Below are 21,914 nucleotides of genomic sequence, written 5' to 3'. Positions count from 1 at the left end.
ATGCAGCAGCGTGCACAAAACATGGCCCCGATTGGTGCAGAAGGTTGCAAGTTCAGGCCCGGCCCTGGACACACACACACAAACGTTCTTTTAGACAGCTTCTAGATGCGGTAATGTGGTAAAATACCTTATGAATTCTACACAAAATGCATAAATGTCAACGCAATGACATCAAAGAGTGACGACTTGTCATAGAGCGGACACTAGGTTTTTTTTTCACCGTGAAACCAACAACAATGCTACAGTAGAAGCCAGGAGGAAAATGTTAAGATTTTTATTTACAAAGTACATTTTTCTGTGCTTTTTTTCAATTTTACCTTTAACTTACAGAAAAGTAAAAAACAAAAAACAAAAAGCCCACAACTAATCAGTGTAAATGCTAAGAGGACGGAGAGAGAGGAGGTAGGAGGCTAGAAAAGCAAAGAGTGAGGAAAGGGAAGGAGGAAGGGAGAGAGAGAGAGAGAGAGAGAGAGAGGAGGTAGGGGCTGAGGAAAGGGAACGAAGGAGATAAAGCGAGAACGAAGGGGGTGAGAAATTACGCCCGATTTATACGTAGTAGCGCGCCAGTGTCACGCATCAATAGTATGAATCAGACATAAGATTAGAGAGAGAAGCACCGTCCCTTTAACAAATCATACAAAAAAAAAGGAAATCAACAAAAACAAAATTCTTCTGAAAAAATATTCTTTTAAAAAGCTCTGTTGGCAAAATAGAGACGAACTGTCGCCACGGTCAGTGGCGCCCTGGGAGGGAGTTTAAGCCCGACGTATACATCGCCATACGAAGGTGTCCTGCGGCGGACACAGTTGATCAACAAGTCCACAATACAGCGCATTGTGGGCTCGTAGATCAACTATATTCGGTGCGCGACACCGTCATACGCCGTAGTATAAATCAGGACACCAGATTACGGAACACGGTGATGACATCACAGCCCTGTTCCATTTTCCCCCTTCCCCCCACAGTGATGATGTCATAGAAAGGGGCGGGGGGTCTGTTTGTATTTGAAAAGAAAAAACAACAACAAACGAAAAAGTAACACCGCGAACACAACCCCGACTCAGGACAACATTGGTCGTAGCAAAGAGAGAGGAGGGGAGAGCACTGGGGGGTTCAGGGAGAGGGACACGCTCCATTACTTAATGCCGCTTCCTTCCATGAGCCCTTGTTCCGTTTCCTTTGACAGGACCTCAGAACCTAAGACGGGCTTCGGGAAGCTTTCCGACAGTTCCACTGTAATTACAATAACTAAATTAAACTTCATTTTAAAGCTGCAATCCATAACTTTTTCAGTGAATGAAGTTATTTTGACCTATATTTATTTATTTATTTGTGACCTGAACAATGTTATTTTGCATCTGCACGTTAATACAATACTGCGGTGGTTATAGTTGGTCTAACTGCTCTTTAACCAAGACATTTAGATGTTGTGGTCGGGTAGGACACCTACTGGTTGCCAACAGGTACAGCATGAAGCTCAAATCACATATCCTCTCCCCAAAAATGCTTTCAGTAATAGCTCAACAGTAGAAATGTGGGTCGATCATGCGGGGGAGCCGGGATTAGAATTTTGGGTAGGACATAAATTACTGATTGCAGCTTTAAATGTGATACAAGTTAAACAATCTATACATTTTGGGACACGCGAGTACTAGGTCATTTAGAGAGTAATGACCCACAGCTGGAATTGATAGGAAAACAACCTGTCAAGTACAGTCCCAGGGGGAAGGAAGGAACAAAGGGTCCTGGTTAGAGAAATAGAACGTGGCCCAGACCGGAGGGGTGGATGTGTAGGCAGTCCAGAGTAGGGTAAGAGGTCACAGGGTCAGGGGGTGGGGGGGTTTGCAGGGGGTCTTTGTCCGTCTCATTCATCATCTTCATCGTCGTCGTCGTCATCGTCGTCGTTTTCGGGTTCAGGTTCAGGTTCCCTCTTCCTCTTCTCTCCTTTTGCTGGGGACGAGTCCTCATCTGACGAGGAGGAATGAATACCTCGTTATGACATCACAACAGAACAGAGCAGAGCAGCACAATTCAGAAAGATTGGTACAGAACGGTAGAGGATGGATTTGTAGCAAGGCATTGTGTTGCAGGCATTGTGTCTTACAGAGCCACACCTTAATGACAATAAAGGCCGACATTCAACTTTTTTGGAGCAGCAAAGCGCTGCCTGTGCGGAATTCCATTTATTTTATGTTCATGTTTAAGTCCTGCACTAGCGACCAAGGTGGGTCGTGAGCATAACAATTCCTTTTAAATAAAGGATTATCAGTCAGTCATTTCAGTTCTGTGTCTGATTCACACAAGGGAGCATGAGGTCACATCAGCTTTAAAAACACGCGCAGTCTCTTGCCAACAGTATCACTAATTCGAAGTTGACTTTATAGATTGATGTAACTATTTAAGATTTATAATAGCGCATAAAGATGGACAACAATTGGGCTTAAAAAGGCTCATCTACTTTCAAAACTGGTGTCCCTATTATGGGTATATGTCATAATTGGTGGAAAAGTTCAAATTCGTTCATATATATATAATTCACCATACTACAACATGTAAAATATGGCGTAAGTGGTTACCCCGGACCCCACGTTCAGAACCAGTGCTACAGAAACTTTGGTTCAAAATGTGTCTTACCGTCATCATCTTCATCATCGTCATCGTCCTCATCATCATCCTCACTGTCGACATCTCCATTCACCTCTCCACCCTGAACACAAATACAAAGCAACTTACAGTGTCTGTCTGGCTCTCCCTACTGGCTGTTCACCACAACACACCAGAGTTTACCAAGCACTTTCAAGGTGCATGCTTGAGGGGGTTTTCCCCGCAGTTTAATCCTATTAAAGTCAGCCATACCAACCATTTTTTAAAACAAAATGCCAGAGTCATATGCCAGAGTCTCATATTACATGGAGAACAATATTATAATATAAATAATTATTGAATATCAGCCCAAGCCGCCATATTTAAAAATAAATATATATATATATATATATATATATATATATATAGGATATAAAGTGAACTGAACACCAGTGGGTTGATACATTAGCGTATGTTACACCACTGAATTAATCAATTAGTGTTCGTGACCATACCAGTGTCACTACAGTGAATGTAATTACCTACGCATCGCACAGACGGCCCTCAGAATGTTACATCTTCCAGACTCCCATTCAACGAAATTAACCATGGTTGTGGCAGCTTGCATGTTATGTCCATTTTTGGGATATCCATTATACTTTAAGTTAATTTGAACTTTGGTTAATGTAGGCTTGACTTGGGGTTGACAGTTGTGGCACGCCATGATAGTGCTTCACTTTTGCAACAGCTAACAATTAGCTTCTAATGGGTTGACTAAGATATGAATGGCTTTCTTGAGGCAAATGCACAGCCTCATCCATGTTGACTGTCTGGTTCTCCTCTCCTTTATCACCGGGACTAATGCTTCATATATGTTTAGTCTTAACCAAACCAGTATCTAGCATCACCATATCGGTTTAACAGAAAGAGGTGCGAGGATTTCTGTATATATTGGTATACTGTAATACCGTTATAAACCCCAAGCATATAGGGAGCAATTTTTCCAAAAATATTGATATCAATGCAAATGACTTATGAGAGTAATAGTCATTTTAGATTGATAAGCGATTTTCAACATGATCAACGTAAAACCTAAAAATGTAGACAGATCTACCAATTGTTTTTTTGAAGACGTGCTAATGGCTAGAAATAGCCGATCTACAAGCTCACAAGGCGTAACAATACAAGGCGTTCTGAGCTTGTAGACTGGCCATTTCAGGTATTGGTTGCAAAACATATAGTGTCGTTTAAGTGGTTGCGAGTTTTAAAGGACCAGTTGACGTCCAGATACAGTTCCGTCTAAACGTTAACATCACCCAGCTCACCTCTTCGTCTCCACTATCGTCATCATCCTCTTCCTCGGCCACCACCTCTTCCTCATCCTCCTCTTCCTCATCAAATTCCTCAGACTCGCCCTCCTCTCCCTCTGGAACACAGAAGCATCCGACAAGGAACGTCAGAACATCCAACAGAAAGATACAAAAGTAGAACCAGCTCCGTGGAGGACTCGGCAAGGGATGCACGCTATTGACATTTTGCCCGACATAACAGAATTGCATGGTAAAAATCTCCAGTAGGGTTTACCTTACACCTGTTATACAGTAGCCTAACTAGGATTCTGGGTGCAGATGCAAACTTTAAAATATATATATACACACACACAAAATAATATGTGCACATAATAGCTTCCCCAGAAACCACAGATTGAATCTGCAGCCTACAATCATCATCAAATACCGGTCAATACCAATATGATGAAACATGCATCCCTAGTATTAGCCTTCCATCTCCCATTCCATCCCCTCTCTCACCTTCATCGTCAACTAAGTCGCCCTCTCCGTCGGAGTCAGACGCCTCGCAGTCGTCTATGTCGTACCCGTCCAGGTAGGTGAGCTGTGGAAGGAGCTTGAAGATGGACTCTCTGTAGTCGGCCAGGTTGGTCACCTCACAGTTGAACAGGTCCAGAGACTTGAGCTGCGGGAGTTTCTTCTGTTGGTGGGGGATGGAGGGAGGTCACACAACTTCAGTTTGAACCATTTTAAAAGTGGAACGTCTGCATGGTGGTTAGATATCTGGTAGTGTAAGACGACTTGAAGGGGAACCTGATCCATTTTAGACATTACTATCCGTTTCCTCGTATTGTGGAGTAGACGGGGATTACCGTGTTAATACTTTTCATTGCTTAAATATTTTCAAAAACCCACAGACTTCACCGCTTTCACTTTCAGAACATTTCTAATATAGCAGAACTACAAGCTTGCGTAGCTTGTAGATCGGTTATTTTTGCTACTTTTGCGTGACACTGTACAACAAAGTAGGGAATTATTTAAAAACATGTAGTGTTGATATGCCAGTCACATCATCGACAGGTTTTCTTCCCGGTACGGTCAATATGCCAGTCACAGCAGAGAAATGGACTAGAAAATACCCTGGAACACCAGACGCAAACGTCATCCAAGAAAAGACGAGAGGTCTGCGTTTGCACTGCAAAACTATCTTCCACAACAGTTCAAAGAGAAATTCAAGGTTTTCTAATCACTTTTCTTTGCAATCAATGAAAGTGTAGTTTATAAACATCCATATTTAAACATGATATCTCATTCACGCCTCTAGAAGGTGCACACTAGGCTTGTTCCGATAGAATCCGATGTATTTGACCAATTGAAGGTAAGGACACAGATTTGCTTGTCCTATGCCAATCCAATATGATTTACTATCAGAACTATGATGTTTTAAAAAACTATAATGTTCATCAGAATAGCTGTAAAGTTCTGTTCCAAAACTACATAGTAGCTTTAATGTTTTGTCTGACTAGGCCAGTTCTTTGTTCAAGCAGGCAGCTTTTGTCTTCTTTTTGACATTTGGTCAGGGAATGCCATATGACGTTTCTAGCTGGATGAAGTCATTCTTGGTGTCTGTGCCTCTTGCAGGAGTGTATCTGCTTCCTTGGACATGGTTTCAATGTTGCTCTCAGTCTTACGTTAGAGCTGTAACTTTAGCATTGTACAACACCTTCAATTACCCGACTAATAAAGGAATTAATTAATTTAGTCAACAATCATTATTTTAAAATCAAAAAGCCATGGTAGAAAGAAAGCTGATCTAGGATCATGTTTTCCAAACCACCAGTAATCAGATACATTGTAAAACTGATACTAGATCACATGGCTCTCAGACAGAGGGAGGGAGAACATTGACATGAAGTTCATACCATTGCTCCATGGCGAATTGAAGCAATAAGCCCCAAGAGTCTGTGGTTTACAGTGATTTTATAACAGCTATGGGCTGTTGTTAGGCACCACAGAGCAGAGTGCCAAGTGGCGTGGCTTACTGCTTTTAATTATTAAAATGGCTACCAAATATGTCAACATGAAAATCATATATATATCCCAAGAATAATTTCTACAAGAAAAGTCGTCGACTGCCTGTACAAACAAGGACGTTGGTCTGCATAAAAGTCATGCATACAACCCTAACTTCCAGTTTATTTAGCAGCTACCTTGGTGGCCAGGACATTGTCCTTGTTTATGGTGTTTACTGCAAAACAGTGATCTTTTGGTGACCAATTATTTATTTGCTTAATAGGTATACTGCACTCTAAACCACCCCAACCCACACACACACTTTTAAGCAAACATCTTCAGACGTCTTGCATATGCAAACTATACTCCACACAATGAGGAAACAGATTGTGATGTCTAAAATTGATCAACTTCCCATTAAAAAAACCAACAACACTTACAATGGGACCTCTGGTAGAAAGTTAAATTAAGTGAAATAGTTGCCACAGCAACCACATGAACACTACAATCCCTATCCTGGAGCAAACATTAAGCAAAAATAGCAGATCTACAAGCTCACAACATGTTGTGAGCTTGTAGATTGACTAGGTCTGCCATAATAGTAGCGGACCTAAAACCAAGGTTATGCGTTAGTTTCACCCACCAGGGGCTCCAGGGTGCTGATGTCTTTGAACTTGTTCCCACTGAGGTTGAGGTGCGTTAGGTTCACCAGCCTCTCTGCCAGGACCTCCAGACCGCCTGATATCCTGTTGTCACTCAACTCCAACTAGAGAGAAAAACAGATTGAGGGAGAGCGACAGAGAGAAGGGAGGGTCATCTACAATGTCCAGGGTTGAGTATCAATTGTCCTCCTCTGCGAGTCTGGGTGCGTAAGTGTTTGTTTCCTGTACCTTCTTGAGCTTTTCCAGCTTGGGTATGTTCGATACGCTGACCAGGCCGACGTTTATGAGACTGAGGTGTTCCAGGTTGGTAAACTCGTCCGTTATTCCCTCCATCTTGCCCTCACTGGAACGACAGTTATCAAGGACCAACTCTTGCACCTGAAGGCGGAGGAGAAGGAGGTTATTAAAGAGAGAGGGAAAAGGAGAAACGGATAGGACTGTCACGATTATTACATTTTAGTTCACGATAAATTGTCACATAAATAATAATTGCGATTAACAATTTAATTGAGTCCATATATTTAATCATTTTATACTTTCTAAATGTATGACACTTTTTCAACAAATGAATTTATACAGATTAATGAAAACAATTCTGATGATTATGCAAACAAAATTCAATTCTCTCAAAGAATTATGATCAGGCGATTATGTAATAATTTTGACAGGCCTAGAGACGGCGGAGAGCTCCACCTCGCAGTGAGACGTTGTCTTTGTGCCACAGAAAATAGCCGATCTACAAGCTCACAACGCTCCAGTAACATGAGAAAAGAATGGTGGATTAGATAAAAAAGAGGTAGGGAAGGAGAGATAATCAAACGACATTTCTCCAACTACAGTGAGGCGAGAGCAGACTACGAAGAAACGTTCAGTTCACTGTAATTTTGAGTCACCCGCATGTTGCCTGTTTAACTACAGCTTTTATTCTGTCTTGTTCATTAAGCTGTATTTTCTGACTGTTTGAATTATGTTGAGATTCATGACATATCGAAGCTAAACTTCAAATTAATTTGGTAACAACCAGAGGTTAGATCTGAGAAAAATACATTCGAATCCAGTCGTCGTCATCTATCCCAAAGGTTCTTCAACACCGCAACTCATGGATGGATAAATATAGACCCGTTTTCACACAACCGTCTAAATATTTGGGGAATTATTTAACAAATCATAAAACCATCGGTTTTGTGTTGATTTATTCTTACCAGAGGAACCCTGCTGCAGTGTCTAAATGATACAATTGTAATATTCTGATAGGACTCATTTAGACTAGAGTGTTTGTTCAGTAACAGGAGTCTCCCCATCTCTTTAATAAAGAGAAAATACATTTTCAGCTTGGTTGTCAATTTCATCCAAACAAGAGAGAGTACCCATTTATCAGCTTCAAATTTAGTGTTTCAATTGTTTCATATTGGAACTGATCCCATATTGCACTCCAGACCCCTATCTGTCAACTCTAATTAACAGCAGTAGTTCTCAAAGTGGGGTCCTGGGACCCTCAGGGTTCCTTGGGGGGGTTCCAAATGGATCCTTACAAGACTTACTCAGAGAGACTAGTATACAAATGGAACCGAAATGTCTATCTGTACACTCACAGTTATTGGGAGGGGGGGTCCTTGAAATAAAGAAAAACATCTTCATTTAGAGTTATAGAGCGATTAAGGAGTCACATGCATATTGTAAGATTCTTTTGCACTCAGGACATTATCATCATTCCTCAACATCGGGTGAAGGAGATAAGGAACAGGTCAGACTCTGAGAGAACTGCTTAAAGTGGGTCATGTCGTTTCATCATGTTGGAACTGGTCCTTTGTGTTTGTAAACTCGGAACGCACGTGACACCACGCTGCTGCTAACGTCGTTAGCTCGTGAAGCTAAAGCTCCACATGTTGCAGGCAGCGCGCCATTAACAAGCATTTGCACATTACTAAATGCACGTCAAACACACACTTGTACCATGAAACGACTCGTTTTGTAAACGGGTTGCGGTGCGTTTACAATACACATTGGATAGCATAGCATTACATGGTGTTGTTGGGTTAGCAATGCTAGCGTGTTAGCATGCCGCCTGCCCGCCAGTGTTGCCATGTCCGCTTATTATAAGCGCCTTTTAGGCTTATTTTTCTGAGAAGTTGCTTGTAAATATTGGTGGTTGCGTTTTTTTTGGGCTTGCTTCCTTATGTTGTTTGAACCAGTGGTTCTCACACATTTTCAAGTCAAGGACCCCTAAATTAATATGCATTTGTTTGCGGACCCCCATCTGAAAATATGTTGTGCCAAGGAGACCCACACCAGATTTGTGTTGTTAAAATGTTTAAAGAATAAAATAGCTGATCTACAAGCTCACAACTGAGCTTGTAGATCGGCTATTCTCAAATAGTCGATGTGTGTATAGGTTTAAAGAGCTCATGTGGCCCTGTGGCTTCCATTGGGTTCGTTTTCATAGACCTGGTTGCTTATTTCTCTCACAAACTCTGGCAACAGTGCTGCCCGCCCTTCACATGGAGCCGGGCTCCGTCTAACGTCTGGAACAAACTACGTTATTACGAATAATAACGTTATTAGCCGTCACTGGTACGTGGATACGTTACTTTAAGCGTAATTAAAATATTATTACAACCAAAATCAGCCCATTAAGCATTTGTTTAGACCGCAACTATACAAATAATTACGGATTATGGATTCATAACAAGTCGGTCTAAAAAGCAGTGGTGTAAAGTAACCAAGTACATTTACTCAAGTACAATTTAAAGGTATCTTTTACTTTGCTGGAGTATTTCCAATTTTCACTTTTATACAAAAGTATTTTATTTATTTATATTGCGGTATTTCTACTTTTACTTAAGTAAAATATCCGAGTACTTCTTCCACCACTGCGAAATACTACAGAAAATATAGTAACACGCGTCCGTGTGTTGACAGGTTTTCACGTTAATAATGCGTAACGTGCTCAGAAACGCGTCACTTTTAGAGTCGAGTGACTTGCTCTTTTTTTTTTTACAGTCTCAAATAAACACAGAACTGAAGTCATGTATAAGTGACTTCAGTTCTGTTTTTCTGCATCATCTTCTGTTATATCTTTAGAGACAGAATAGTTTAAAACAGATCAACCTAAATTGATTCGACACGTTCTTCTGTCCAAACAGCGGATAGTTTATAATTAAGCCACACACACTAGATTAATAATCCTCATGTAAAAAAAAAACATTTGGCGCCAGCTATTAGCCAGCTCCACATAATGTGTGAGTGTGTGTGTGTGTGTTCGTTCAGCTGCAGCAGCACAGCACAGCGTCCATGTGGTCGTTTGCCTTCGAACGAAGCGCTAATATATACTTCGTCGTACGAATAATCGTCGGAAAATAGCCAAGATCTACAAGCTCACAATGCGTCGCATCGCGACGCATTGTGAGCTTGTAGATCTGGCTATTTTCATGGCGCGCGCGCGGCACCGCCCGTTCCGTACGACGGAGGGCAAACCGGCCACAACACACACACTAGTCATAGAAACACCGACAACTTTCCGCCAATTCAAAGTAAAAACAAACAAATATAATTAATACATGTCTTAATTAAACTCACATCACTGGGACTGCGGTGTCGCAGCTCTAAGGAGACTCGTTTCTTCATGTCCATTTTGTTTTTGTTTCTTTTTTTTTCTTGTTTCTTCTCCTCCTCGCGCCTCGTTTCTTCTTATCGACTTGTTTCTGTTCTTCGGTATCTGCTTGCTGCTGCTTGCCTTGCTTCGCACTGCGCGTGTGCGTCAATCCTAGACCACAAGTACCGATGAGGGCACTTCCCGTCGTGCGCTTCAAAATAAAATGCTCACCAGTGGCAACAAAAGTAAAAGCGCTGTTTAACCCCAAACAAACACTGGGGCGGGACCCATTTATTGGGTCGCGGATCCATTTTTGTGGGTCGCGAGGGGATATCCCTTTATTTTGTCATTATTGTTATTTTTAGATTTTCTAAAGATTTCCTCAAGAATTCACACATTTTCATGAGAAAGCAAAATTCAAACATGTTTAAAAAATAATTATCTTAATAAGTAGCCTATATTATAAATAAATATAATAACGAATTTAACTAACAAAAGAACAGAACAAAATAAACTAAACTCAAACACAACACATCCTTGACTTGATTTTAAAAGACCTATTTGACACTCTTAGTTGTATCTAAAGTTGGCCGATTAATAATATGCATATGCGATACACACAAATAATGATGTATTCATTTGTTCATCAATAATTCAATGTTACACTATTTGAGCTATAAATATTAGAAAGTACATGTACATCATTGTTGACTTGATAGCTGCTGTACAAATAGTATTAGGCTATTTCGTGAGAATTTCTTTTTTAATCTACTCATTGTTTTATTTTATCAACAATGTTGAAGACGTTATATTATAAGTTATAACTAATAAGTAGGCTACTATAACTTCACCGTGTGTGTGTGTGTGTGTGTGTGTGTGTGTGTGCGTGCGTGCGTGCGTGCGTGCGTGCGCAGCGTGCGTGCAGTCGCGTGTGAAAGTAGGTCACACGGCGTCTGTTCGGTTGTAAACGGAGGGAAAACAGCAGATGGGAATAAACGGTCAAACGCGCCCTCCAGTGGTGGTTTATCGCATTGCAGGATGTTGTAATTTTTGTCTGAAATCAGAAAGGTCCATTTTAGCTGAATAAAAGCTGAATAAAATGTCTAGCATTGACAGAATACATCTACTATTTATTGTTACTTTTGTAATAATTTAGTTTGTACATTCCTGAGACTGAGTGAATGTTAATCAGGAGTCTGGACTGGGGTTAGGCAGCAAGTTTCTGAATGGAATGTGTCCATGATGAGTGTTTTGTCTTGCTGTCACCTTCAGCTTTAACATTATATTGCATGCGTTATGCTGCATATCTCGGAGCCATACATAAATACACATTTAAAGACACACTTTTTTGTGCCAAGGTTTTGGTCACAAGTACACCTTTTTTATATCCTCTTAACAGCGTTTTCATACATTAAGTGTATCTTAACAGTAGAATTTTACTTTCTCTTATAATTTTACTGTGATTTATGTATTACACTTTAGTCTTGCATTTGTGGATTATGATTTATGTTTGTTATGTTATTGTTGTTTATGTCTCAATTGTAAAGCACCTAGGATCTGTTTTAAATGTGTGCTATATTGCCTAAATAAAGATGACTTGACTTTATAAAATATAAATATAAACACATACTATCCTTGAAGAATAATCCTTATTAGGTTTATTTTCAAGATTCAATATTGTTATTAGTGGTTTTATGTCAAAAGACTGATGCATAACCACAGATAGCAAAAACACAAAATTATGTTAATTGTCTTTATGCAAGTACAAAAGAGTCAAATTATTTGGTTCTTTGGCTATAACAAACAATAACAGAAGGAATAGCAAAGAGAACATAGTAGTTACATTGGTCACAGTGTGCTTGGGGTGCTTGAAGGTAGGGCTGGGCAATTAACCGAACATTAATTGAAAATAACATTTAGAACCAATGACTGACTTAATCTTGCTCATGTAGGTTTATCGAATAATCAAGAAGATAAGGTTTTCTTACTTTTTTTATTTAAAAGGTGACGTGTGCATGGTTCCTACTTCTAAATGTTGTTATGCGTGTATAAATACCTATTTATTCATCTAGGCCTTATGACTGTCAACACTGATTTGGTTTGTCATCAGAGTCTATGTCTGGTGGTTTCTCACTCAAAGAAACAGCCTTAACAACAACTATTAACATGCCAACACACAGCAACTCAACACAAAGTGGAAATGCTCATAGCAGCGGTCAGTGAACATGGTGTAACCCAAAACACATTATATCAAAGTAAATTGACCAAACAAATATGACCAAACAAAATCAATCACACATAAATTCCACCTAACACTATTCCCAGAGCATGAGGCCACGGACCCCCATTTGAAACCCTTTCTATCTTTTTTTTTTTTTTTATCTCTGCGACCCCAATCCACACTGTAAAATCCTCAGTGTTGCTACTTACAGACCTGTAAGAGTCCATTTGGACCGCTGGTGGAGCCAGGACCCCATGTTGACAAACAGTGATCTATAGCACTAGTACAGATAATGCCGTCACCAATATGATGACTACCGTACCGACTAAATGACATGACTTATCGTTGCTGTCGGGCAGAAACATTGTATCTACATGTTTCGAACAGACCGGCCCGGGTCTGTCTATCGCTATACGGTCGGCCTGCTGGACACAAAAAAAAACGCCTCCCGTGGAGGTCGAGGAAACACCTTGCTTTCAGACTGTCGTCATAATTGACAGTTATGTCATTTGTTCTTGTTCGTAAATGAATGCCCTACTTCATCATACAAGAGTGTCACACAAAAGAGGTGAGAATAGCCAATCTACAAGCTCACAACACATGAAGACACGTTGTGAGCTTGTAGATCGGCTATTTTCACCATTTCAAAAGGTTTTTTAAATAATAAAAAAGGAACGTTTCGGACGTACAAGGTTTCCACCCGACAGCAACATTATACTAAGCATAATAGCTGTCGTCATCGTTGTACTGTGAGAATGGATCTGGGTAGCGGTCGCGTATCCTCCACTTACAGCAGCTGGGTACGATCCTGTCCGCCACCGATGAATACTGCCACATGAGAAACTGCCTGTTCGCCGCCTGGCGAAACTTCCTGTGACTCCCACCTCGCTCTGGAGGACCGTCGCCCGTCACCAAGACCTCGCTCCACATCCACCTGGCGAAGCGAAGGACCCCCTCGTCCAAAACGTAAGCGTCCATGTGCGGCCGAATGGACACACAGGAGTCAGGCTGTTGGCCACAGCACTTGTTTTCCAGATCCGTGGGCATGGGCCTGCAACGCTGGCAAATACACCACCAGGGTTTACCTGGGACTGGGGGGACTGGAGGACCATGGGATGAGGTGGATTCGAGAAGATCAAACATCAGGCTCGGGTCGCTCCTCAGGGAGCGCTGCAGCAGCTGACGTGCCTGATCTAAGCTCAGGGCATCAATTCGGGCCTGTTGGGCAATAGATCATGGACATGATTAGATCTCTTTATTGAGTAGAATTGAATCAAGCTTTAAGGCTGAAAATAGAGAATCTACAAGCTCACAACTTATCGCAGCGTGAGGCGTTGTGAGCTTGAAGATCTGCTGTTTTTGGTGCTCAACACCCAAGTGCAAATACGTATAAGGGCGCGGTCACACATATTTCAGAAGCATCAGCATCCCGTTCACTTCCATTCTATGGGGCAAAGGGGTGGAGCTTCCTATTGTCGCCTTCAACGCGTCTGAAGCATGGAGTTCAACATTGGTGAACTTTGACCAGGCATCAGCCAATAGAAAGGAAGGGTATTGGCCCAACTTGGCATCTATTTGGCTTGTACTCTTATTTCAGCGCGCCAACTACTTCAACGTAAGTGAAAGGAACTACATACCAGAAAACAACCCACAAGACAACATGAGAAAATGTTGCGTTCGCTGCCTTCGCATAAGTTGGCTACAACGCTTCAAGGCAGCGACCTTGCCAGGTCAACTTAATGTATCTACCGTATATGTACATATATCTACACCGCTGTGCATTCTATTACTCTTCTATGTGTATGTGCAGTAGTCTATTCTCTTGACTGTACATACACACTGAAATATTGTACTTACAGAGAAGCCACAGAGCATCACAAACAGACAAACACAAAACAGTTATTGCTCAACAGCTTGTTGTACTGTAGGTATTCACAGAAAATATTTCAACATAACAGGCGACTATGGATATACCTGTGCATCTGCAAAAGCTTTAGCTCTCAGCTCCTGAACGCGCTGCACATCATCTGGTCCCAGATCATCTAATCCACTCCCATCATCATCTTCATCCTCTTCAAAGTCCTCATTGCCAGACTGCATTCCCTCTGGAACACACACACACACATGTAACAATGTTAAATCAATATTAAAACATCCAACAGAGAGGTGATTTTTTTTGGATCTGATAGTAGACATTTTGTTTCAGCTTCATCCAGCTGATGGTTATGATGAGCGTTCAGGGGGGGAAGCACTTAGGGTTCAAGTGTCTTGCTCAAGGCCACTTAATATTAGTGGGCGGGCCAGGAGGTGAACCAGTGACCGTCTGATTACCAGATAGCCTCTCTACCCACTAAGCTACGGCCACCCTAAATGTTAGTAGAACCTTTGGTTGTTTAGTCAGCTGGACATGATACAGTATATCCAAGTGTTTATCTGTTGCTTCTGTGCTAAGAGTGATTCCATTCACTCTCATTGTCTGATAAACAGGTCATACACTTCAAACCCAGGTCTCCCGCGTGAAAAGCCAACATCTTAACCACTAGCCTAAAGGGGAATTCCCCCTTGGCCGGGGAATTCCCCCTTGGCCGGGGTATATATTAGGCTTTTGGTCATCGGGCAGATCATCTGAGCCACTACTGCTACATAATATAAAACACACGTAAGACGTATAGAATTATACCAAGATTTAGTGGAATGCTAAAGGCACACTTTGTCGATTTTGAACCGCAATATAGTGTGGCAAAATATGCATTATGCCTCTTTCTCACCTTCATCGTCGTCATCATCCCCTCTTTCACAGTGGTTCTTGTCGTACCCGTCCAGGTAGGTGAGCTGTGGGAGGAGCTTGAAGATGGACTCTCTGTTGTCAGGCAGGTTGGTCACCTCACAGTTCAACAGCTCCAGAGATTCAAGCTGGGGGAGTTTCTTCTGTTGGTGGGGAGGGAGGAAGGGAAGGAAGGGTAGAGAGCCCATAAGAAAGATGTGTTTATAAATGGAAAGTGTGTTGACTGACCGGGGTAAAAGGTATAATTTTAGGCTACAACCACACAGAGACAATCGTTTTTTGTTACAGTACATCCAAAAATATTCCTGGTTTAGAGACGATGCCCCCCCCCCCCCCCCCCCCTAGAGCTTATATGAAACAGAAAAGAGGAATACGTCCGAGAAGAGAAACGTATCAGATGTGGAGATGGATATTTTTACATCAAGACTCCAATTGAAGCAACTAAAAAGTGGCATTATAGGTCAAACGAATGCGAACTGATAAACATATCATTGATGTGTTCAACAGCGAAGCAGAAGGTGGCAGGAAGGGGTACAGGGAGAGTTAAGTGCAAAGGGCTGAGGTGGAGTCTGAGGAGGTGAGTCTTCAGATTATTGGGAGTCTGCAATTCTAAAAGCAATGGGGAGTTTGTTCCACAGTTTGGAAGCCAGGAGGGAGAAGAGACTGAGACGTGTGGAGCGTTGTCCCGGCTGTTTTAACCCATTAAGACCTGAGGTGGATTCTACAAAAAAATCTGTAGTTCTCAAACTTTGTGCCAAGGACCCAGTCAATGATATGTGATATGTGTGTGCCGTGGAAGTTTTGTGTTAAAAAAACACTTTCAAGATTTTTCAAAAATGTTCAGGAATAGCAGAGATGTACAAGCTCGCAGTGTGCCACGAAGTGACGCGCTGTGAGCTTGTAGATCTGCTATTTTTTAATAGCCAACGCTAAAATCTAAAATGACAGATGCTCATTGCTTTCCCGGTTTTAATAGGTTAGGGAAGGTTCAGACAGCTTTCACGTAGCTGATCTGAGTGAGCAGGAGGGGTTGTAGGGTTGGATCAGGCTTTGAAGGTAGGGGGTGTTATGCCTTTGGTTGCTTTGTAGGCCAACATCAGTGTACCCCCCTTATCCCCTAGGACTAGATGAAATCTAGGAGTTTTAGAAAAGGAACTCTGGATGATGATGTTTGCTAAGTTGACTTCTAGAGTAACTAAATGAAAGTGAAATGTAAATAACAAAGTAAAACCGAGAAGAACAACAGAGGGTTAAGCTCCACTCACCAGGGGCTCCAGGGTGCTGATGTCTTTGAACTTGTTCCCACTGAGGTTGAGGTGCGTTAGGTTCACCAGCCTCTCTGCCAGGACCTCCAGACCGCCTGATATCCTGTTGTCACTCAACTCCAACTAGAGAGAAATGGAGAGAGACAAAGAAGAGAGAAAGTGAGAGAGAGAGAGAGAGAGAGAGAAAGAGAGAGAGAGAGAGAGATCAACAACAATTGCCCAGGTCATTACAATTAAGACAGTAACAGATAATCATCAGATAATGATGAGTAATGATTCTGAAAAAAATACTGAGTTGAGTGGTTTTGTGTCTCAGTCAGTCTGAGTGTGTTTGTTTTCTTTACCTCCTTAAGCTTGTCCAGCTTGGGTATGTTTGATACGCTGACCAGGCCGACGTTTATGAGACTGAGTTGTTCCAGGTTGATAAACTCCTCTGTTATTCCTTCAATGTTCCCATTACTGGAATGACAGTTCTGAATGTCCAAATTCTGAACCTGACAAGGAGGAGGAGCGAGAGAGGAAGAAGAAGAGAGGAGAGTGAATGATGGGGAGGGGGGGGGGGGGGGGTCAGTGATGGACAAAGGGAGGGACAGAAAAGAGAGAAAGGGAGATGAGGGTTAAGGATGAGAGGCCGGTAGAGAGGCTGTCTCGTGATCAGAAGGTTGCAGTTTACCATTTAATGGCTTGTATTTCAGCATAGTAACTTGCCAGGAGGAGAAAGGCAGTATTTTCTATTATCTAGGAATCCTCATCAACGATGTCATTGGTATTGATTGATTGATTGATTGATTGATTACTTTATTAACAGTTTGCAGATTGTACAGAAGTACGGTTTACAATGATTGTTAAAAGGATAACACAAAAAGCCCTATAGGGGCTTGTTTCCATTGTGGTCCATTATGGTATTGGTATTGGTATGTAGGCTTCTGAACTGCCCGTAGCCCACAACCAAAGAGGGAATTTGTGCCATCTTGTAATGAATGAAGTGAGGACCAATCATATTAAGATACTACTGTGTCCCAGCTCCATGAGGACTCTCTGTCTCATGTCCATACTCCACTACATCTCAAAGGCAGATATTGTACTTTTACTCCAGTGCAATTATTTGAAAACTTTAGTTACTATAGTTACTTTGTAGATTTGGATTATTATTACAAAACATAGATTAACCACTTCAGCCCTAAATACATTTAGACCATTTGAAAATATCAGATCTACAAGCTCACAATGCATGGCATTGTACATTTGAACACTTGTGAAATGGGACATTCTGCATAATGAGTACTTTCTATTCTACTTTTGGTACTTTAAGTACATTTTCAAACCAATACTTTTGTACTTTAACTCAAGTACATTTTGAATTCTGGCCTTTTACTTGTAACAGAGTATTTTTTACATTGCAGTATTGATACTTTTAATTAAGTTCAAAAAAATTGAGTAGGCCTACTCTCCACGGTCACCAGAGATTTCGACCCAGGACGCTTCGACCCGGACCATTCGACCCGCTTTCGACCCGCTTGGACCTGACATTTCGACCCGGACCGCGAGAGACAGAGAGAGAGACTGAGACGTAATAATAATAATATGTACATTGATTTACCAAACAATTATTATTTGTCTGTCAGGGTGAAACCTTTCCACCACTGTGACTGCACTCGTCAAAAAGAACAAGCCACCAACTTCGCCGTGGAACTAATTGTACGCAAGTTTTCACGAATTCAAAGATGTCAGGTTTATTTGACTCACTTCTGTCTTGTCTCTGTGTCCCAGCTCCATGAGGACTCTCTGTCTCATGTCCATCTCATTAATCTGCAGTTTTCACTTCAACAAGCGTTGTGTACAGTCTATGTCTCTACACTAAGCAGTGAGTGTTGCCAGGTTTTGAGAGAAACACAAGCAACCAGGTCTATGAAAACAAGCCCAAAAGAAGCGAGCCCCTCGCCGTTTTAAAACATATCCATTGCATTGGTTATTTGAAAATAGCAGCTCTAGATCTGCTATTTTCAAAAAAATCTTGAAGAAATTTTGAAAAACGAATGGAATATCTTTGAAACATTTTAACAACACAAAGGGGGTCCAGCTGGCATAAAATATTTTCACGTGGGGGTCCAGGCCCACAGACAAATACATATTAATGTGGGGGTCCATGACATGATGGAATTGAAATATTGGAGAACCACTGGTTTAATAATAATTAAAACATTAGGAAGCAAGTCCAAATAAGCAACTACACTTTAGAAACAAACAAGCCCAAATAAGCAACTACACTGTAGAAACAAACAAGCCCATAAGCAACTAACTTTTGAAACAAACAAGCCCATAAGCAACTACACTTTAGAAACAAGCCCAAATAAGCAACTACACTTTAGAAACAAGCCCAAATAAGCAACTACACTTTAGAAACAAACAATCCCAAATAAGCATACACTTTAGAAACAAACAAGCCCATAAGCAACTAGGCTACACTTAAGAAACAAACAAGCCCATATAGCAACTACACTTTAGAAACAAACAAGCCCAAATAAGCAACTACACTTTAGAAACAAACAAGCCCATAGTTACTTTATATAGATTTTGATTATTATTACAAAACATACATTAACCACTTCAGCCTTATATACATTTTGGCCATTTGAAAATAGACGATCTACAATCTCACAATTCCTCGTGATGCAAGGCATTGTGAGCAAAATACAAATTATCTACAAAATATGTATAAACATACCATGTTATTGTGCATTGTGCCTCCATTTATCTGTTTGCTATGGATTCATGTCATGTTTAAAGACAATTTGACATTTGGGGGGGGGGGAGATTTTTTTCTTCTTTTTTCTACACTTTAGAAACAAACAAGCCCAAATAAGCAACTACACTTTAGAAACAAACAAGCCCAAATAAGCAACTACACTTTAGATACAAGCCCCAAAAAATGCAACCCGCAACTACCAATATTTACAAGCAACTTTACAGAACAACAAGCCCAAAGTTGCTTATAATAAGCGGACATGGCAACACAACATGAAGAACACTCCAAAGTGGAGTGTTTACATTTGGGTGCGTTCGGATATTGCACACCGGAGCGCACTCGCCTATTAGTTTGTATTGGCCAGTGCGCTCAGTGCTGTATTTCCGAACGCACCGACGCACCCATGTGGATTTATTTCAACATGCTCCTGGTCATATGGACCTCCTGCTACAACACATATGTGACAGGTAGGACAAATTACATATATGGGTGGGTGACGTGACATGCTGTCCCTGGCTGTCCTCAGTGTCAAACATGTATAAATAAAAAATATATTTGTCAAAAACCTTCTGAATATTGTGCAGGACATTATGCTTCATGTGAACATACTCGAGATTAAAACATCTCATTCCTCATTTCTTCAGAATTTTCAACCAAACATAGTAAAACTCATATGGTGTGACCGTCCCGGCCTTGTTTCTCAAAGTAGGAACTTGAATAAAACTAAGAAAATAAATTGCTAAAATTATTAAATAAATTCCATACATATAATATAGATGTCTATTTGTGAGCCTAGTCTTTTCAGAATCCAAGCATAATGTTTTCAGTAAGTTCTGATCAAAAAGATTTTGTCCCTCAAACCAAAATCATATTGTGTGACACCATTTTGGGAAATTTCAAGAGAAATTGTTTGGACACCCTTTGGGATAGAGAGGTCCTTCTTCAGTAAGGCTGTACAGCACTTCCCCAACACAACAGCATGACAGGTGTCTGAGGTGAGTTATCATTTAAACTTTTTCATGAAATACCATGTTGTTGGAACTCTGACAAATGCGACTCTTCCGGGTGTCTGTTGGTGTGACACCTTTTTCATTAAAAAAGCTAAAGTTATTAGATTTTAGGGTCATAATTTCATGTAAATCTAGGTTGCATTGTTATAGCTAGCATGTTGTTAGCATGCTAATGTGTAGCTAGTAGCTTCAAGGTTAGCCTAAATGCAGAAAACGTAATATGGTGTGACACTTCATCATAATGGTGTGACATGTCTGCCTGTCACGCCATATGACTTGATTGTCACACCATATGATATGAACTGTATTTTTGTACAGATATAACGATAAATAACAAAGTCCCATGTTTATTTTGTCCATTTAAACATTTGTTTTAAACATGTTTACATACAATCTATATCCACAATAAATTGTGTTTAATTTAGTTTTATTCTGGGATATTTCAGATTCATCAGACAGACCGGGAACCCCTTCACAAAAACTTTCAAATACTGTTTCAATCTAAACATTTTTTTCTCTTTGTCTTAAACTATACATTCCATGTTCTTCTGTCAGCTTGAAGATGGCAAGTACAGAGAGAACAAGGAGATACAGGGAGAAACTGAACTCAGACCCAGCAAAGAGAGAGGAGTTGCTGAGGCGCAGAAAGGAAAAGTAAACAAGAACTATCTGTTGCCATTTGCTGACCATTAGGAAGGTCTGATGGAGATAGGGTCATTGTTGACTCAAAAGGCCTTGGAGCAGATTTACTGAAACATGGCAATACATTATAGCTAAAATGTCAGTGGACTAGAACTCTGTAAGCAGTGCTACTAAGAGGAACGTAGTTATGAAATTAAGAGATTAGACTATGGGTGGGTAATAATGATGTATTGATTCAGGCCAGCAATGAACACTTGCTGGCATGATTGGCTCACCACTGTTCAAATATTCACACTATTCTCTTTGCCTTTCAACAGATACCAAGACAAGAAATATAAGGGAGAAATCCCACAATTCAAAATAAAGACTCTTCCGCCATCACAGAGAGAGAAGCTGAGGGAGTCATGGAGAAATGCCCAACTAAAGTACAGAACAAAACGAAGGAATTTAGAACAATTACTGAACTTGACTCCATCCCCAGATAACTCAATATATGATGGAGAGATTGACCCAAATCCAGCCCCAGATCGAAGTCCAGCCCCAGATCAAAGTCCAGCCCCAGGTCCAAGTCCAGCCCCAGATCAAAGTCCAGCCCCAGATCAAAGTCCAGCCCCAGGTCCAAGTCCAGCCTCGGATACAAGTCCAGTCTCAGATACAAGTCCAGTCTCAGAATCTGAGACTGGACTTGTATCTGATACAAGTCCGGTCTCAGATACAAGTCATGTCCAGGTCCAAGTCCAGTCCAGGTCCAAGTCCAGTCTCAGGTCCAAGTCCAGTGCAGGTCCAAGTCCAGTCTCAGATCCTAAACTAGCACCTCCAGACCAGATGCTGCAGATGAAGAGAGCTCTAAAGAGACTGAAGTCGCAGAACAAAAGACTCCAGGGAAAGCTCAGCGAAGAAAAGAAGAGGGCTGAAAAATTTAAGAAACAATCTGCAAGAAAACAAACTGCCAGTGAAAAATACCACTTGCCACCCAAGAAAAAAATGATACCTGAGAAAAAAGCTCAAGTGGAAGCCTTCCTGCTGTTGGATGAAAACAGCATCCTGCTTCCTGGAAAGAAGGACACTGTTGGCAGGAAAGATAAAAGACAAAGACGAGTGCTGAC

The 21,914-nt window shown here is 41.1% G+C and overlaps 3 protein-coding genes across 4 annotated transcripts in view; 1 reads left to right on the top strand and 2 right to left on the bottom strand.

Moving 5' to 3' along the window:
• Window positions 1-258: 258 nt before the first annotated feature.
• Window positions 259-10,287, bottom strand: LOC308101807 (acidic leucine-rich nuclear phosphoprotein 32 family member D-like). Its single transcript, XM_080451290.1, has 7 exons — window positions 10,124-10,287; window positions 6,776-6,925; window positions 6,529-6,651; window positions 4,395-4,572; window positions 3,909-4,009; window positions 2,635-2,707; window positions 259-1,968 (listed from the first exon to the last, which is right to left on the bottom strand). The coding sequence occupies exons 1-7, from the start codon at window positions 10,175-10,177 to the stop codon at window positions 1,865-1,867; spliced, it is 783 nt and encodes a 260-aa protein (XP_080307416.1). The 5' UTR covers window positions 10,178-10,287; the 3' UTR covers window positions 259-1,864.
• A 2,744-nt stretch (window positions 10,288-13,031) lies between these two features.
• LOC308101676 (uncharacterized protein) lies at window positions 13,032-18,273 on the bottom strand. Of its 2 annotated transcripts, none has more exons than XM_080451119.1 (6): window positions 18,157-18,273; window positions 16,755-16,904; window positions 16,411-16,533; window positions 15,129-15,288; window positions 14,335-14,465; window positions 13,032-13,578 (listed from the first exon to the last, which is right to left on the bottom strand). In XM_080451119.1, exons 1-6 carry the CDS (start codon window positions 18,208-18,210, stop codon window positions 13,078-13,080), a joined length of 1,119 nt encoding a protein of 372 aa, XP_080307245.1. In that variant the 5' UTR covers window positions 18,211-18,273; the 3' UTR covers window positions 13,032-13,077. The 2 variants fall into 2 exon arrangements, with proteins under 2 accessions (XP_080307245.1, XP_080307246.1); XM_080451120.1 differs by having other exon boundaries at window positions 15,129-15,285.
• Window positions 18,274-19,564: 1,291 nt separating this feature from the next.
• LOC308101505 (myelin-oligodendrocyte glycoprotein-like) overlaps window positions 19,565-21,914 on the top strand; it is a gene marked incomplete at its 3' end in the record, with an annotated part of 154,495 nt that continues 152,145 nt past the window's right edge. Inside the window, exon 1 of the mRNA XM_080450924.1 lies at window positions 19,565-19,623. Coding sequence (XP_080307050.1) covers window positions 19,578-19,623 — 46 coding nt within the window. The 5' untranslated portion in view covers window positions 19,565-19,577. The remainder of the gene's footprint in view (window positions 19,624-21,914) is intronic.

This window comes from Gymnoscopelus braueri (genome assembly GCF_963280865.1).
Source record: "Gymnoscopelus braueri genome assembly, chromosome: 15".
In the NCBI taxonomy this organism is placed as follows: Eukaryota; Metazoa; Chordata; class Actinopteri; order Myctophiformes; family Myctophidae; genus Gymnoscopelus; species Gymnoscopelus braueri.
The sequence above is the reverse complement of the archived record's forward strand: the minus strand, read 5'-3'. Positions and strand labels throughout refer to the sequence as shown.